Source organism: Diadema antillarum, unplaced genomic scaffold, assembly GCF_040938485.1.
Source record: "Diadema antillarum isolate AM-2024a unplaced genomic scaffold, OU_Dant_1.0 seq00001943_RagTag, whole genome shotgun sequence".
Classification (NCBI taxonomy): domain Eukaryota; kingdom Metazoa; phylum Echinodermata; class Echinoidea; order Diadematoida; family Diadematidae; genus Diadema; species Diadema antillarum.
In genome coordinates this window covers 8,369-22,440 of record NW_027272603.1, presented here as the reverse complement: position 1 = coordinate 22,440, position 14,072 = coordinate 8,369, and the positions used below count along the sequence as shown (strand labels likewise).

Genomic DNA, 14,072 nt, shown 5'->3' with positions numbered 1-14,072 from the left:
TGTACAGAAACCTGGCGAATGCCCTGTGTATAGTCTTTGAATTCAGACATTATTGTTATGTACAAATTAAGGGCATTTTCTCATTTTTTCTGTTAGCGGATTTCTTGGAGCACCCCCTAATTTTGATCCTCATATATATACCAATGTCTGAGGAAAAAATGACACTTTTGTCCGGCGTGTCACGATTATCAGTATATTTGTCACTAAGCCACCCCACTACATGGGGTGGTTTAAACCTCCTTACGCGTACGAAAAATAAGTGTAAATAAGCGCACCACCCCATGCGCGCGCTTAAAGAAAACACATAATTGGACCGGATTCTGTGTGCGCGTACGCTTAAAAAACCTCTTTTGTGAATTCGGGCCATAGCGTTGGTCATTGCTGACATCGTATTCATGCAAAACAGAGTACAATGAAAGAAAACTTATGATATGAAAGTCATTGACAATCTAGTTGTATATGCTATGCACCTAAAGCTAAGAAACCACACTTTTTTTTAAATTCATTTATCAAATTCTACTTAGTGACCCTGTTTTTGAAAAATGTTTTTTTTTTAATGGGAATTCGAGAAATCCCATTTGTGAAAAATTCTGTTATTCCTCTACATGTAGCCTGTTGTCATTGTTCAGACCATTTTCAAACAAAGAATTCTTGGATTGTTATTATGTAACAGTTTTTGAATAGCCTGTACTAAGGTATGAATATCATATAATAATGTTTTAGTGATTTTTTTATCATTTAGATTACTTGTACATTATGAATTTCTTTCTAGTAACAGTATGATCTTCTTACCAGTTTCTATGTTAAATGATGAAAGTGGCACAAACAGGATTTTGCATCATCACACATAACATAGTATAACTATAACCATGTATAAAGATCATCTGGACAAATTATTTTGCGCTAACTTTTTAAAGGAATTTGATTGGTCCGCATTTTTGTCGCCTTGCGACAAAAAAGGTCACTTGCCTCTGTAACATTTTTTGACGCCTCATATCCCATTGACTTTGTACACAAAATGTTGCTGAGCTTTGTTGTGCCTTGTCTGAACAAGGCTTCAAAAGGTAGTAGCCCACATTTGCAAAATATGTCAAAACAAGCAGTATAGTTGGCATGGAGTTTGGATATGATTACAGTAAACATGTACAAAATAGCATTTCAATCTGCCTCTTACTTTGGTAAAAACATATGAAAATGTAACATGATGTTTCTTCAGATTACCTCTTGTACAACAGTAACTCAAGAGTGCGAAGCGGCGGAGCTCAAGATCCAATCCAGGGACGACTCTTAAAACAGCACGTTTGTCTTTCTTAATCGATATAAAATAGGAGGAATTGGATTTCTGACTTACATCACTTCTAGACTTCTTTAGAAATACGTTCAGGCACTTGAAATTGTCATTCGAAGGTGTCTTCGATGGGAAAAACAGTGATGTCGCATCGTCGATTTGACAATTCGCAGAAAACTGCGCAGCACTACTATGAGCATACTATGAGGCGCCGTTTGTAAAACAATTATATAGATAAATTATATGTTATATAATCACATGAGCTCCGCGTTCAACAGTAATTTTGCACCATTCGTAAAAGCATCGGGACGACAGGTTTAGAAATTGATTCTAAAACCCTGGTTCTCTCTCTCTAGAATTGAATATCATTGACAAAAGGCGACAGGTGAATTATGATACTTTTAACTTGTCTTTCAAAGTCATAAAGGACCTATTTCATCCCGCTTCGAGTTTTGTGGGTTTGCAAATATGGGCTACTACCTTTAACATTTCCTAGGACTCTATGATGAAAAATTAGAAATGTAAGCTCTAAGGGAAATGGTACTGGATGGGGTTGTAGTCTTGCAGTTGGGTTTTCCACCATCCATCTTATAAATGACTTTCTGCAGAAAGTCATAAGCGTTGGCTGCCTCCCAAGGATAATCTACCCAGAGAACGAAGATGGCCTTGAAACAAAGGTCCACTCCTTGGATGAGGGACATTGCCTCCAATGCAACACCATCACAAATGACAAACACTTGCTCCGGCTTGAGGATGTCTCCAAGGGCGAGCACAAATGGTTGCTTCTGCTTGCAGTTTTCGAGATAGTCTGGAAGGTTTGTTCCTACCTGAAGAAAGAGAAGATTATGGTGCTCTATCACTTTTCAGATCACATTATTACAATTACGAATTCTTATGACATGAAGAAACAGAGGAGAGTATTTGACAAATGCAATATGAAATGTTATTTATTTTTCTTTTCGTTTTGTACATGTCATCTCAAGACATGTGTAAATCAATGTTGTTAAAATAATTTGAAGGTATTAAAAGAAAACAAATTTCCATTCATTTGTGTGTTGGCAATGAGGCAAAGTATAGTAAAATCTCGATTAGAGGCGCATAATTGCTCTTTTTAAAGAGTTCCATAAAAACAAAATGGGGGTAAATACTAATGATATCTGTCTTGGTAAAAACAGCGCAATATATCTTCAAAGTATATGAAGAGTTTGTTCGTAAAACGGGTTAGATCCACTTTTGTGACTTCAGAGAAAAACGCATTTGTTTGCCAGATTTTGTACAGGCTTCTATGGAAAAGTGAAATTAGGAAGTGCATTTCTTCATAAGTGCTCTGAAATTTAGCTTAATACTTTTGTTCAAAAGACAGGCACAGTTGAACAAGGTTCTTACATCAATAACTCAATTTTCATAAAAATTGGATCTAACCCCTTTTGCAAACTAATGGGGTGTTGCAAGAAGGTTGCAATCAATTGCAAATAATCGCTAATTTTGAAACAACCATGCTGATTGGCTCAGGGTCTGCCCTTTTCAGAAGACATGCATGCAGCAATGATTTTGATTGGCCAGTAACAATCAGTTGCAACTTGCAATCGATTGCAACTTTCTTGCAACACCCCATAAGTCTTCATATATAAATGAATTAGTATCAATAATCCCAGAAATATAAAGAGTGCAATCCTTCAAGTCAGTTCGCACCTCTGTTTGAGATTTTACAGTAGGGACATTTCCAACAACACAGCAAAAATGCATATTTTGTCATCTTTTTTATTTCATGATTATGTCATGAAAAAGAACATGATGTATGCTAGCTAAAGCAAACTGAAAATGAACCACAGAGAATAAACTGGTTAAGTGAAATAATTGATGCTCATCAGTAAATGAATAATAAGGACAATTTAAAGGTATATAGGAATACATGTACTTGCGGTATAAATTAAATTTCACAGAACCTTAATAATTTAATGCATGATACACATTAGATGTGCTGGAAATAGTAGAACAGTCGTCATATAACAATGATCCAAAAAATCATTTTGATATAGAACTAACACAGAAATGCATATATTATGGGACAGTGTTAATCTGACTTTTTGACGTTGGGTGATGTCAAAAAGTATCTAGCATGTTTTAACCTATGATTCTAAAAATATTCAGTACATTTGTGTTGAAATGTTTCCATACTACAGTGCAAATTTGAAGTACTCTTGGCTGAAAATCAATCATAGGCCTATTAAACTTCAGCAAAATTTTCCTCCATTGACCAGTACTCCATGTTACCTTTAAAATTGAAAAATTAACATGCTTAGATTATGTCCGAGGCTGAGTGATTTGCATGTCATTAAATTGATTTTCTTACTGGGCCGATGTCGATGAAGGCTTTGGACGCCTCTGCCCTGCTGCATCTCATTCTGCGCTTCCCCACCTTCTTCATTCCTGGATTCACGATGTGTGGAAGTGCAAGAAGTGCCATGGTCTCCACTTCTGCTGCAGGACACGCGCTGGCAGAAGATGCTGCACAATGGGGAAGAAAACAAATTAAATAAGATTAGATAATATATAATATAGAATTCCCCAAACCACATTAGGTGAAGGACAACTTAAGAATTATCCCATGCCCCGTTTTATTTCACCAAGACCAATGGCCGAGGTGAAATAAAACGGAACATGGGATGATTCTGAATTCGGAGTGACCATAGTTTGGCATAGGGAATGACAAATGGTTTGCTAATTATCATAGTATGGAAATAAAGTACTTTATAAAATGATTTCATGATCCTACACAAAATTTTGATTTGGAAGAAAATGAACTGGAATTAATTTCGAGTAGATGGACCATTGCCATATAACCAACAACTTCATGGTTTGGCATGATGACCTATCATTTCAAATTACAATTAGCTCATTTCTTTTCAAGACCCCCAACGATGTTTTGCAAACAAGCAACATTACCATTGAAATCTATATTGTACAAATGTGGTTAGTCGTTAGAATATACTAAATTAATATTCTTTAATTGACCTTTCTCTTTGTTCCTCCTGGAAATCTCTCTTTCCCCATTCCAAATATCATTTCTCTTTTTGCATCATTCCAACTTCAATGTTGTAAATGTTATTCAATTAAAATGTGTTGGTTTTTAAAAAAATATTCTTACAGCTTCCTGCCATGTTGGGTTATTGAGGTCTGCATACTTCAGTACCAGGGGAGCTATTTTTGGCCACTCTGAGAACAGCTTATCTGCAACCTCTGGATAAAGAATCCTGAAGTCCTGCTGAATCTGGAATAAATGAAAAAATATTACTAGTATAAATCTATTTTCAATTTGAAAGGGAAAAAGCAATATGGGTAATTCCACAGAAAAGTGGACACTGTACCAAAACTTTAATCTTTTACATGTATCATTTCAAAGAGGAGATTCTGGTTTCTAGGGAAAAACTAAAAAAAAAAAATCGGCTCCATCTCTTGCAGTTACACAAGGATGATCTTGCTAAAGATAATGTTCACATGTACTACATGTCGATGGGCAATATCAGGTGCAAACAGCTTAAAGAGATAGGTCAGTAGTGGGGCAGAACGCCCCATACATATCCCACATTTGCATATTATAAAAAACATCAAAACAATTAAAAAGTCTAGTCAGTGGATCTGGTGGATCACTACCACCTGGAAGTGGTATGCATGGTTAGAAGAGATTAGTAAAAAATGCTATTTAGTGGTTGTTAGGGCAAGTTAAAAAGAAAAAAAAATTAAAAAAAAATTAAAAAAAAATTGAATGTCATGTACAACCTTATGCTATGATCACTACTCACAGTCACACCTTTGTGAAAAGTCACTACGTATGAGCCAAGTATTAGAGACAAATCACATGAATTAAAGAAACCAAAACAAATTACAAGTCATTTAACGAGAGCCCTTTTTTTAATGCCCCGTAAATTCCTTTTGATGTCCTCAATTTGATGAGGATGGATTTTAATAGCTGAGAGCTACGAAATGTTTGGACATAGCTCACAGATACAGTACGGGCCGATTATACACAAACACACACACACACACACACACACGTGCACACGGGCGGGCACACACACAGAGTACAGTACAATGCAAGGTCCACAAACACAGATAGATCGGTCTATCAAATAGCCTCATGTTTGGTCTAGCCTAGGCTAGGCTAGGCTAAGTTAAGCCTAGATTATTACTACGTACTACTACTAGCGGCTATAGCCCGCTTTAGTCAGGATTAAGTTGGGCTTAGGCCGTAGCCTAGCCTGGGTTAGCCCGAGACTCCGACTCCAAGTCTGAGTGATAGTAGGCCTACCAATACATGAATAATATACAAATGATGCACAGGATAGAGTGCGTTAGTGTAGGCGTAGTGCACTCGAGGGTATTTACAATTGTGAAACATGCACGAGGCGAAGCCGAGTGCATGTTGCACTACATTGTAAATACCCGAGAGTGAGCTGCATCTCCACTAACGCCACGAAATAATCCTGTGCATCATTTGTTTTATAAAATGGGTCGAAAATTCGAAAACTAACATCATTTTTTCAGCGTTTTTCACGTACCTTTGTGGGTCTTAAGACGTCCGAAGATGTTCGTCCCAAACTTTTACGCACGTCGCACTCGCGGAAGTCCCGCACATACAGTATAAGTATAATGGGGGGTTGGGTTTCCGGACACCCGCATGAAAACTTACTTATTTTACATAGTATATGCACCCTTTACCTTAAAGACTTGATATAGACTCCTCATATAGGCATACTAGACAACATACTCTGAAAACGGCGTGAGAATTAACCTGCTAAATCGTTGGATTTGCTCTTCAAAGTGACTCCATGTACACGTCCGGTCCCATAACGCTTGGTCTACTGTACTGTACAAAGTGTACGTATACGTACGTACGCCACATATGTTATGCACAATAAGGGAAGACAGGCCGGCCGGCCGGCAGCCCGAACTAGAAGTTGTTTACAGGATTGACAGCGCGTACGCGTATGCATGCAATTCATCAAAGGAGCCGCCGCGCGCACAGACGATCGGCAATCTACCATAGGATTACAGGCAGTGCAGTTGTACTGAAGTAAAGGAAGGAGGTGTGTCTCATTTCAGCGCTTCCTATTGGCTACATTCTTGAACCCATTTTATAATGGAGTTTAATTGGCGCTAGACGACAGCCCGCTAGTGCATGCAGTTTCGCACCGATTCAATAACGTTTAGACCTCACATTCACACAAAAGGTACAGTGGGTCCTAAAGCTACGCACCATACAAATAACATACACGCGCAATGCGACGCGTTCAAATCAGGGTAAAATACACACGCGCATACGCGATACACACACACAGTAAATTTCAATATCAAGATTTGCACGACTCAAATGCATAGGCATTCTGCGTAGCTTTAGGACCCCTTCATTTTTCAGAACAAAATTTGACACCGGCATTAATATTGACCTGAAAATAAGCATTATTAAAATTCAACCCTCGTAATTTTCTCTATCAACATTGGAATATGTAGAATCAAGATATAAAAATGAAATTGCACAAGCCAATGATTTCCGTGATTTTTTTAGCTGCTGAAAACAAAGTGCGTAGCTTTTGGTCCCCCCATCAATTCATACAGTCAGTGTCACACTCATGACATGTCATGCCATCATTCACGGTCACTTCCGACCACATGCAGGTGCAAAACTGCACTACACGGTAGACCTAATGCAGTTTCAACTTACCCTTGAAAATGTCTATCAACTCCTCCATCCCCCATTCCAGCAGTCTTTGCCTCACGAAATCATCCATCGCCGAACGAAAATAAAACGGCTTATTCTAGCCTAGGCCCAGCTAGCTAGCAGCGCACACAGCTAGTGATCAACATAACTTTTACTCGAACCATCGCGCGGATCGGCCAATAAGCGACCGCGCTTGTTCCCAGTAAGCGCATCAAAGGAAACCCGTCAAACGTAACTATTGCACTTAGTTATTCATCGACGACAGATATTATAGTAAAAGGGAGCAAAGTAACTGATAATTGACTGATTTTCAAGTCAATTTTACTTGACTGGGAAATCTAGTTAATTATTTGACTAGACTGTTTTTAGAGTGTAGAGTCCAACAACTGCCGTCGTAGCTATGTTTTTCGCTTTAGAAATTAAGGGGGAGGCGCACCGGGCTCAACTGCTGGATGCGAGCGAGCGAAGCGAGCGAGCTTGAAAATTTTGACATTTTAGAGTCCAAAAGCTGCCGTTTGTAGCCATATTTTTTCCCTTTTATTCATATATATATTATATACATATTTATTTTATTTTCTTTGTTTATTCATTTATTTTCATTATCATTATTATAATTTTTTTTTTTGGGGGGGTGGGGCTTTTTTTTTGGGGGGGAGTAGTATAGGTGTACGTATAGCGTCATAAAAATATGATTCATATTTCTATTGTTCTAGAACAAAAGAAATATGAAAAGACAAAAGAATTATGAATTATGAAATATGGATTATGATATGATTTATGATAAAAAGATGGATTATGATATGATTTATGATAAAAATATGGATTATGATATGATTTATGATAAAAAGATGGATTATGATATGAATTATGATAAATCGATGAATTATGATAATAGATATGAATTATGGATATTTGCATAACAATAGAAATTGGAAAGAACAAAAGAATGTATGAAATATGAAAAATGAAAGATGAATATTCATGAGATATGAATTATAGATATGAACGATGAATGATGATTATGAAATATGAATATTTATGGATCGATATGAAATATGAAGAATGAATTATGAAAAATATGCTATTGTTTTAAGAATCCGCGTCATTGTTTCATCATATTCTTTTGTTCTCACATCGAGAGATATTTTCGAAGGCAATGGTCGAAATGGTCATAATGACGATTGCAATCGTATTCATGACATTTGTTTGTTTGATGACGTCACTCCGACAAGTTCGGACCTGTCCTCTGACCGACGCTCGCCCGATCGAAAACAAAAGAACTTTAAAAAACAAAGAAATACATAAAAATGTGGGCGTGTCCTCTGACCGACGCTTGCGCAATGCTTGCGCAATCGAAGACAAAAGTCAGGGCGTGTCCACTGACCAACGCTCGGGGACTTAAAGACAAAAGACTGGAAAAACAAAGAAATACATAAGACTGGACCTCAAGTTCACGATAAGTTCGGACTTGTCCTCAGACCGACGCTCGCACACTCAAAGACAAAAGACTAGAAAAACAAAGAAATACATAAGACTGGACCTCAAGTTCACGATAAGTTCGGACTTGTCCTCTGACCCACGCTTGTACGCGAGCGAAGACAAAAGAATTTTTAAATAAAGAAATACATAAACTGGACCTGGAGCCAGTGACGGGTTCGGACTCGTCCTGCATAAAACAATAGATGCCTCATACATATTCAAAGAGATGGTGGCGTCCTTTGCAAAGCAAAAGAATAAAAACTCGAAGAACATGCGAGAGGGACACATTTCAATTTGAAACCTTCCGAGAGCATCACATGTTACAGAATGTCTCAGCCGAATATCGCCAACACCTGGTGTCCCGAAATGCAGAGGACGGTGGAGAAGGTGGACTTGCTGATGTTGACGGAGTATCTAACTCTCATCGAAGTCTTGAAACGGGTGCAAAACGTGCCAGATTCTCCAATAGACGGTACTCCCGAAGATCCACAGCGCAAAGTGTTCCAGGCGGTTCATCATTTGGACCCAATGAGTGTGGAGAGAGTGTACCCTTACGTTGGCAGGGTGCTCTGGATGAGACCAGATCTCGTCGAGTGCGGTTTTTTCCTGGAGTACATCAAATTTATTCTGAGGGGAGAGACTCAACAGCAGCTGGAACAAAGAAGAGTCAACATAGGGAGACACGTGGAGGGGATAGAGGCCGCTGTGAGAGTGGTCTACAGGGCCTTGGGGCTCGAGACCGGCCTGCCCGACATTGTCTTGACGGACCCTCAGTGGAACGTGCTTTAGACGAACGACTGCTATTAACGGTGATAAAGGACACATTTCCTTCCGACTTTCACGCCGTAGACACCGAGACAATCTTACGCGCATGTCGGACAATTGCAAGCGAGGAACAATTTTCCCGTGTGCGACGAATCAAGCTTCGAGGCAATGAGAGGTTCGACGATTGTATAGAGGCCCTGCTCAAAAATTGTATAGAGAACCCCAATCATCCCAACAAGTACAAACGTTCGCTGATGGCTCTATGCTATTTTGTCAACATCTACCAATATGCCTGCATACCGGACGAGCGGAAAGAGGAATTTCGCGCGCAATTCGTGGAAGGACTCAAACGCTACAAAGTGCGCTGGTCGGAACACGCTCCGAAAATGACTGTTGGACTAATGTCGCGATACGTTTTACATTTTTGTCTGTATATGTTGTATAATGTATGGAATGTAGATGTTAATAGAATGTGAATTGATTCAAGCAACGAAATTCGCTGCACTGTGTGTATGCGTGTACAATAAATGATGCGTTTCATTTTCAAATGATTTTTTTTACTCGTTACCTTGTCTATCATTGATGCCTTTTATGTCATTGCAACGTGAAAGGAATGCCATTTCTGATGTTTGCTTCTGCAGTGTGTGGTTGCTGAGACGAATAATGTCTAATTCATTTGAGAGAGCGTTAGAGGAAATCTATTACGATCCTCAACATCCAGCTAGTTTCGGTGGTGTCAGTAAGTTGTGGAATGCGGTGAGAGAGGTGGAAACTGAAAAAGCGAGCTTGCAGGGTGTCAGAGACTGGTTAACGAAACAAGATGCGTATACAATGCACGCACCGGCGAGAAAGACATTTAAGAGAAATGTTGTGAAAGTGAGAGGAATCGACGAAATCTGGGAGGCTGATCTTGTAGATGTTCAAAATTTGAAAAGGTTTAATAATGGTTATCGCTACTTACTGACGTGTATAGATGTACTGTCGAAATATGCTTGGGTGGTTCCTTTAAAAAACAAAAAATCAAAAGACATTGTCGGGGCATTCGAAAGCATCTTGAAAGAGGGCCGAGTGCCTGTAATGCTACATACAGACAAAGGTTCGGAATTCACAAACAGACATTTTCAGAAATATCTCGAGAAAGAAGGCATTCACTTCTACACAACAGAAAATGAAACCAAAGCCAGCGTTGCTGAACGATTCAATAGAACGCTGCGAACAAAAATGTGGCGCTTCTTCACATTCAAAAACACTTACAGGTATCTCGGTGTAATAAAAGATTTGGTCAAAGGCTATAACAACACCATTCATTCTAGTATTGGCATGAAACCAAAAGACGTGAATATTGAGAATCAAAAGCGTGCCATAAAAAGTCTCTACGGTAGGGCAATGCGAGGGAAGAAGCGTACAGCTCCACGATTCAAGTATGAAATCGGAGATCAAGTTCGTATTAGTAAAAGCAAACTAAAGTTCGAAAAGGGTTACGAAGCAAATTTTTCGAGGGAGGTCTTTACAATCAGCTCCCGCGTCAATAGGAGGGTACCTGTCTACAGAATAAAGGATTACAACGGGGAACGAGTGAAGGGTACGTTCTATGAAAGGGAATTGATAAGAGTTTCGAAAGACAAGGAGACTACTTACAACGTGGACAAGGTTTTACGCACGCGCATGCGCAATGGGCAGAAAGAATACCTAGTTCGTTGGTCAGGGTATGGCAAAGAATTTGATAGTTGGGTTCGACACTTAACTCCGCGTTAAAAACACGATTCACGTTACTCTCGTTATCATTCTTCGCTTTGAACAAAGGAGAAGAGGCTGATCGAACATGGCTTCTCAATTTTACGTGACGCTGCCCAGTAATAGTTCCATGTCGTACTATCCAAATAACAAAACGTGTCAGTTTACGACGCGGCTTCACGCACCTCTCTCACTCAACGAAGATTACGAGGTGGGGTTGGCAGAAGTTCAATTTCAGTGCACGTGGTATAATGTACGACATGATAACAACACCCTCACTATTTACGATAATGAAGTAGAGGACGACGCTGTTCCATTGATGAAAAAAATTGAGATTCCTGCGGGATATTATAATTCTGGAGAGGAACTCATTGACTCGATCAACGAACAGTTCCGGAGAAAATTACGTAAAAGCATCACATTTTATTACAAGAGGACCCAACGAAAATGTTTCATCCGATTAGAAGGAAATACGGCGCTCCTCATTCCCTGTGGTTTGGCTATGATGCTCGGGTTTGAAGGGGAATGCCATCTCACGGAATCAACACTGAGTCCCATGCCAATGGATGTACACATGAAATTTCATACATTTTATGTCTATTCTGATATCGTTCAGTTTCAACACGTAGGTGACGCTGCTGTACCTTTACTGAGGACGATAGCAGTCATTCCGGACAAGGATCGCGATAATATCGTCAATACCTATATCACTCCGCATTACGTCCCTCTTAAGCTTTACAATTTTGAAACGATAGAGATTATATTAACAACCGAATCGGGTGAAGTGGTACCATTTGAACGCGGGAAAGTGATCGTGAAGTTACACTTTAGAGAGCGCTCTACGAACTAGCTGGACGCTAAATTTACACAGCGATACGTCTAACTATGGTGGTATTTCGCGCACCGGCAAGGATTTTTCACGACCAATATGGCTCGGGATTACCCGTCTTCCGCGGGGCATCCATGCAGAGAGGACACGGGCTGGGTAGTCTGGTGAAGGGGCTCTTCAAAGTCGCAACTCCTCTCTTAAAAAGAGGGGCTGTTGCTTTGGGAAAAGAAGCTATGCATACAGGCATGAACATTGTTCAGGACACCATCAACGGACAATCTTTTAAAAGCGCAACTAGAAAAAATGTGGCTCGGGCGGGAAAACACCTGGCCTCAAAGACTGTTCGAGCAGTAAAGAAAAAAATTGGGAATCAGACTGGAGGAGCGCGATTAGTAGTTGTAGGAAGAGTTAAAAGAAGGAGGCGAGGAAGGAAGCGTATCATTCGGTCTCGAAATTCTCCAGCGAAAAGAGCTCGCTTGCGCGACATCTTCGATTAATTCGGACTATTCGTTTACCAGTCTCATACACTCCTTGCTGTCTTTGCTGAACATGGCGCTTCTACACGACAAGAGCGATGTCTGCTGCAAGTCCGAATTGGATTTGTTCACGGTACCACACACTCAAATGAGCATCGTCAAAGGACCATGGGTAGAATATCACCCCGTTAGCAGCATCACCGATGAAGGGCCCATTGAATTCAACGTGTTCGGCACGTCGGAAGAATACTTGGACCTCTCTCAGACCATGCTTCAAGTGACAGTCAAAGTTACGAACAATGATAACACGGCTTTACCAGCTGATGCCCCAGTTGGTCCCGTAAACCTGTTTCTCCCATCTCTCTTTGCACAAGTTGATATCATGCTCAATGAAAAACTAGTGTCTCAGCCGTCGAATACATACCCTTACAGAGCGTACATCGAATCTCTGCTGCACTATGGAGGAGAGACCAAAGAGTCTCAACTCACTCAACAGCTATATTACAAGGACAAAGCGGGGAAAATGGATGCCGTTAACCCGCTGGCAAGCTCTGCAGAAGCTAATCCCGGTCTGGCGAAAAGACATGGATTCATCGTCGAGAGTAAATTACTTTCTCTACTTGGTCCGATTTACGCAGACATTTTTTTTCAAGAAAGACTGTTACTCCCGGGGGTTGATTTGAAAATCAAGTTAAATCGTAGCAAAGACGCATTTTGCCTTCTGTCTTCGACGGAGAATGCCCGATATAAAATTAAAATAGAATCTGCTGCCCTCTACGTTCGCAGAGTAAAGACCAGTCCTACCATCATGTTAAACCACGCCAAGGCCTTGGAGTAGACAACCGCGAAATACCCCGTCAACAAAGTAGACGTGAAGTCCTTTTCCATTCCTGCAGGAAGCATGTCGATTAATAAAGACAATCTATTTCACGGACAGTTACCAAATCGGGTGGTCGTAGGATTCGTTGACACAGACGCCTTTAACGGTACTTTTGGCAAGAACCCCTTCAACTTTAAACATTTACGCCTCAACTTCATCTCCCTCACTATTGACGGAGAAACGGTGCCGATGAGACCATTACGTCCTAGCTTTGCAGCGGGAGCTGGACAAAGTTACATTCACGCTTACAATTCACTATTCATGGGAACCAACCGACTGTTTGTAGACAAGGGAATTAACATCAATCGAGAAGAATACTGCGAAGGTTATACCCTTTTTGCATTCGACCTTACGCCCGACCTATCTGACGGATGTCACTTGAATCTCATCAAGCAAGGAAATCTGCGCTTAGAGCTACAATTCGACGTGGCCATTCCAAACACCGTCAACTGTATCGTCTACTCGGAAGGACAAGGACTGATTCAGATTGATAAAAGCAGAAACATCATCTACGATTACCAATAAAACCTCTTCCGGACAACCGACTGCCGAAATATTCTAATCGACTATGGATACATCGCAGATTCAACGTTTCTTAGAGAACGATCCTATTGTCAAGCCCTATTTCAAAGGAGTATATGCGTCAAATTGTCTACCGCGATCAATTAGTGGGGCGAAGCAATGCTTCATCGCGAATACCGATCCTAGCGATAAACCAGGAACACACTGGGTGGCTTTCTACTTTTGCAACGGAAAAGGCGAATTCTTTGACTCTTACGGATATGAACCCTTAACTTACAGTCTTGACTTTGTAAAGTTTTTGGACAATAATGCCTCGGCATGGTCCTCTAATTCCAAACGGCTACAAGGAACTGTATCCACAGTTTGCGGACAATATTGTA

At 40.2% G+C, this 14,072-nt stretch overlaps 1 protein-coding gene and 1 pseudogene across 1 annotated transcript; one reads left to right on the top strand and one right to left on the bottom strand.

Moving 5' to 3' along the window:
* Window positions 1-911: 911 nt before the first annotated feature.
* On the bottom strand, window positions 912-7,077 carry LOC139713295 (uncharacterized; annotated as a pseudogene).
* Window positions 7,078-12,363: 5,286 nt separating this feature from the next.
* Window positions 12,364-13,695, top strand: LOC139713294 (uncharacterized protein F54H12.2-like). Its single transcript, XM_071625038.1, has 2 exons — window positions 12,364-12,892; window positions 13,187-13,695. Exons 1-2 carry the CDS (start codon window positions 12,364-12,366, stop codon window positions 13,693-13,695), a joined length of 1,038 nt encoding a protein of 345 aa, XP_071481139.1.
* Window positions 13,696-14,072: the final 377 nt, after the last annotated feature.

Coding starts and splice junctions, on each gene's coding strand:
- LOC139713294 (XM_071625038.1), top strand. CDS start 12,364: ATGGCGCTTCTACACGACAAGAGCGATGTCTGCTGCAAGTCCGAATTG. Junction 12,893..13,186: donor ACATGGATTCATCGTCGAGA/GTAAATTACTTT, acceptor CCATTCCTGCAG/GAAGCATGTCGATTAATAAA.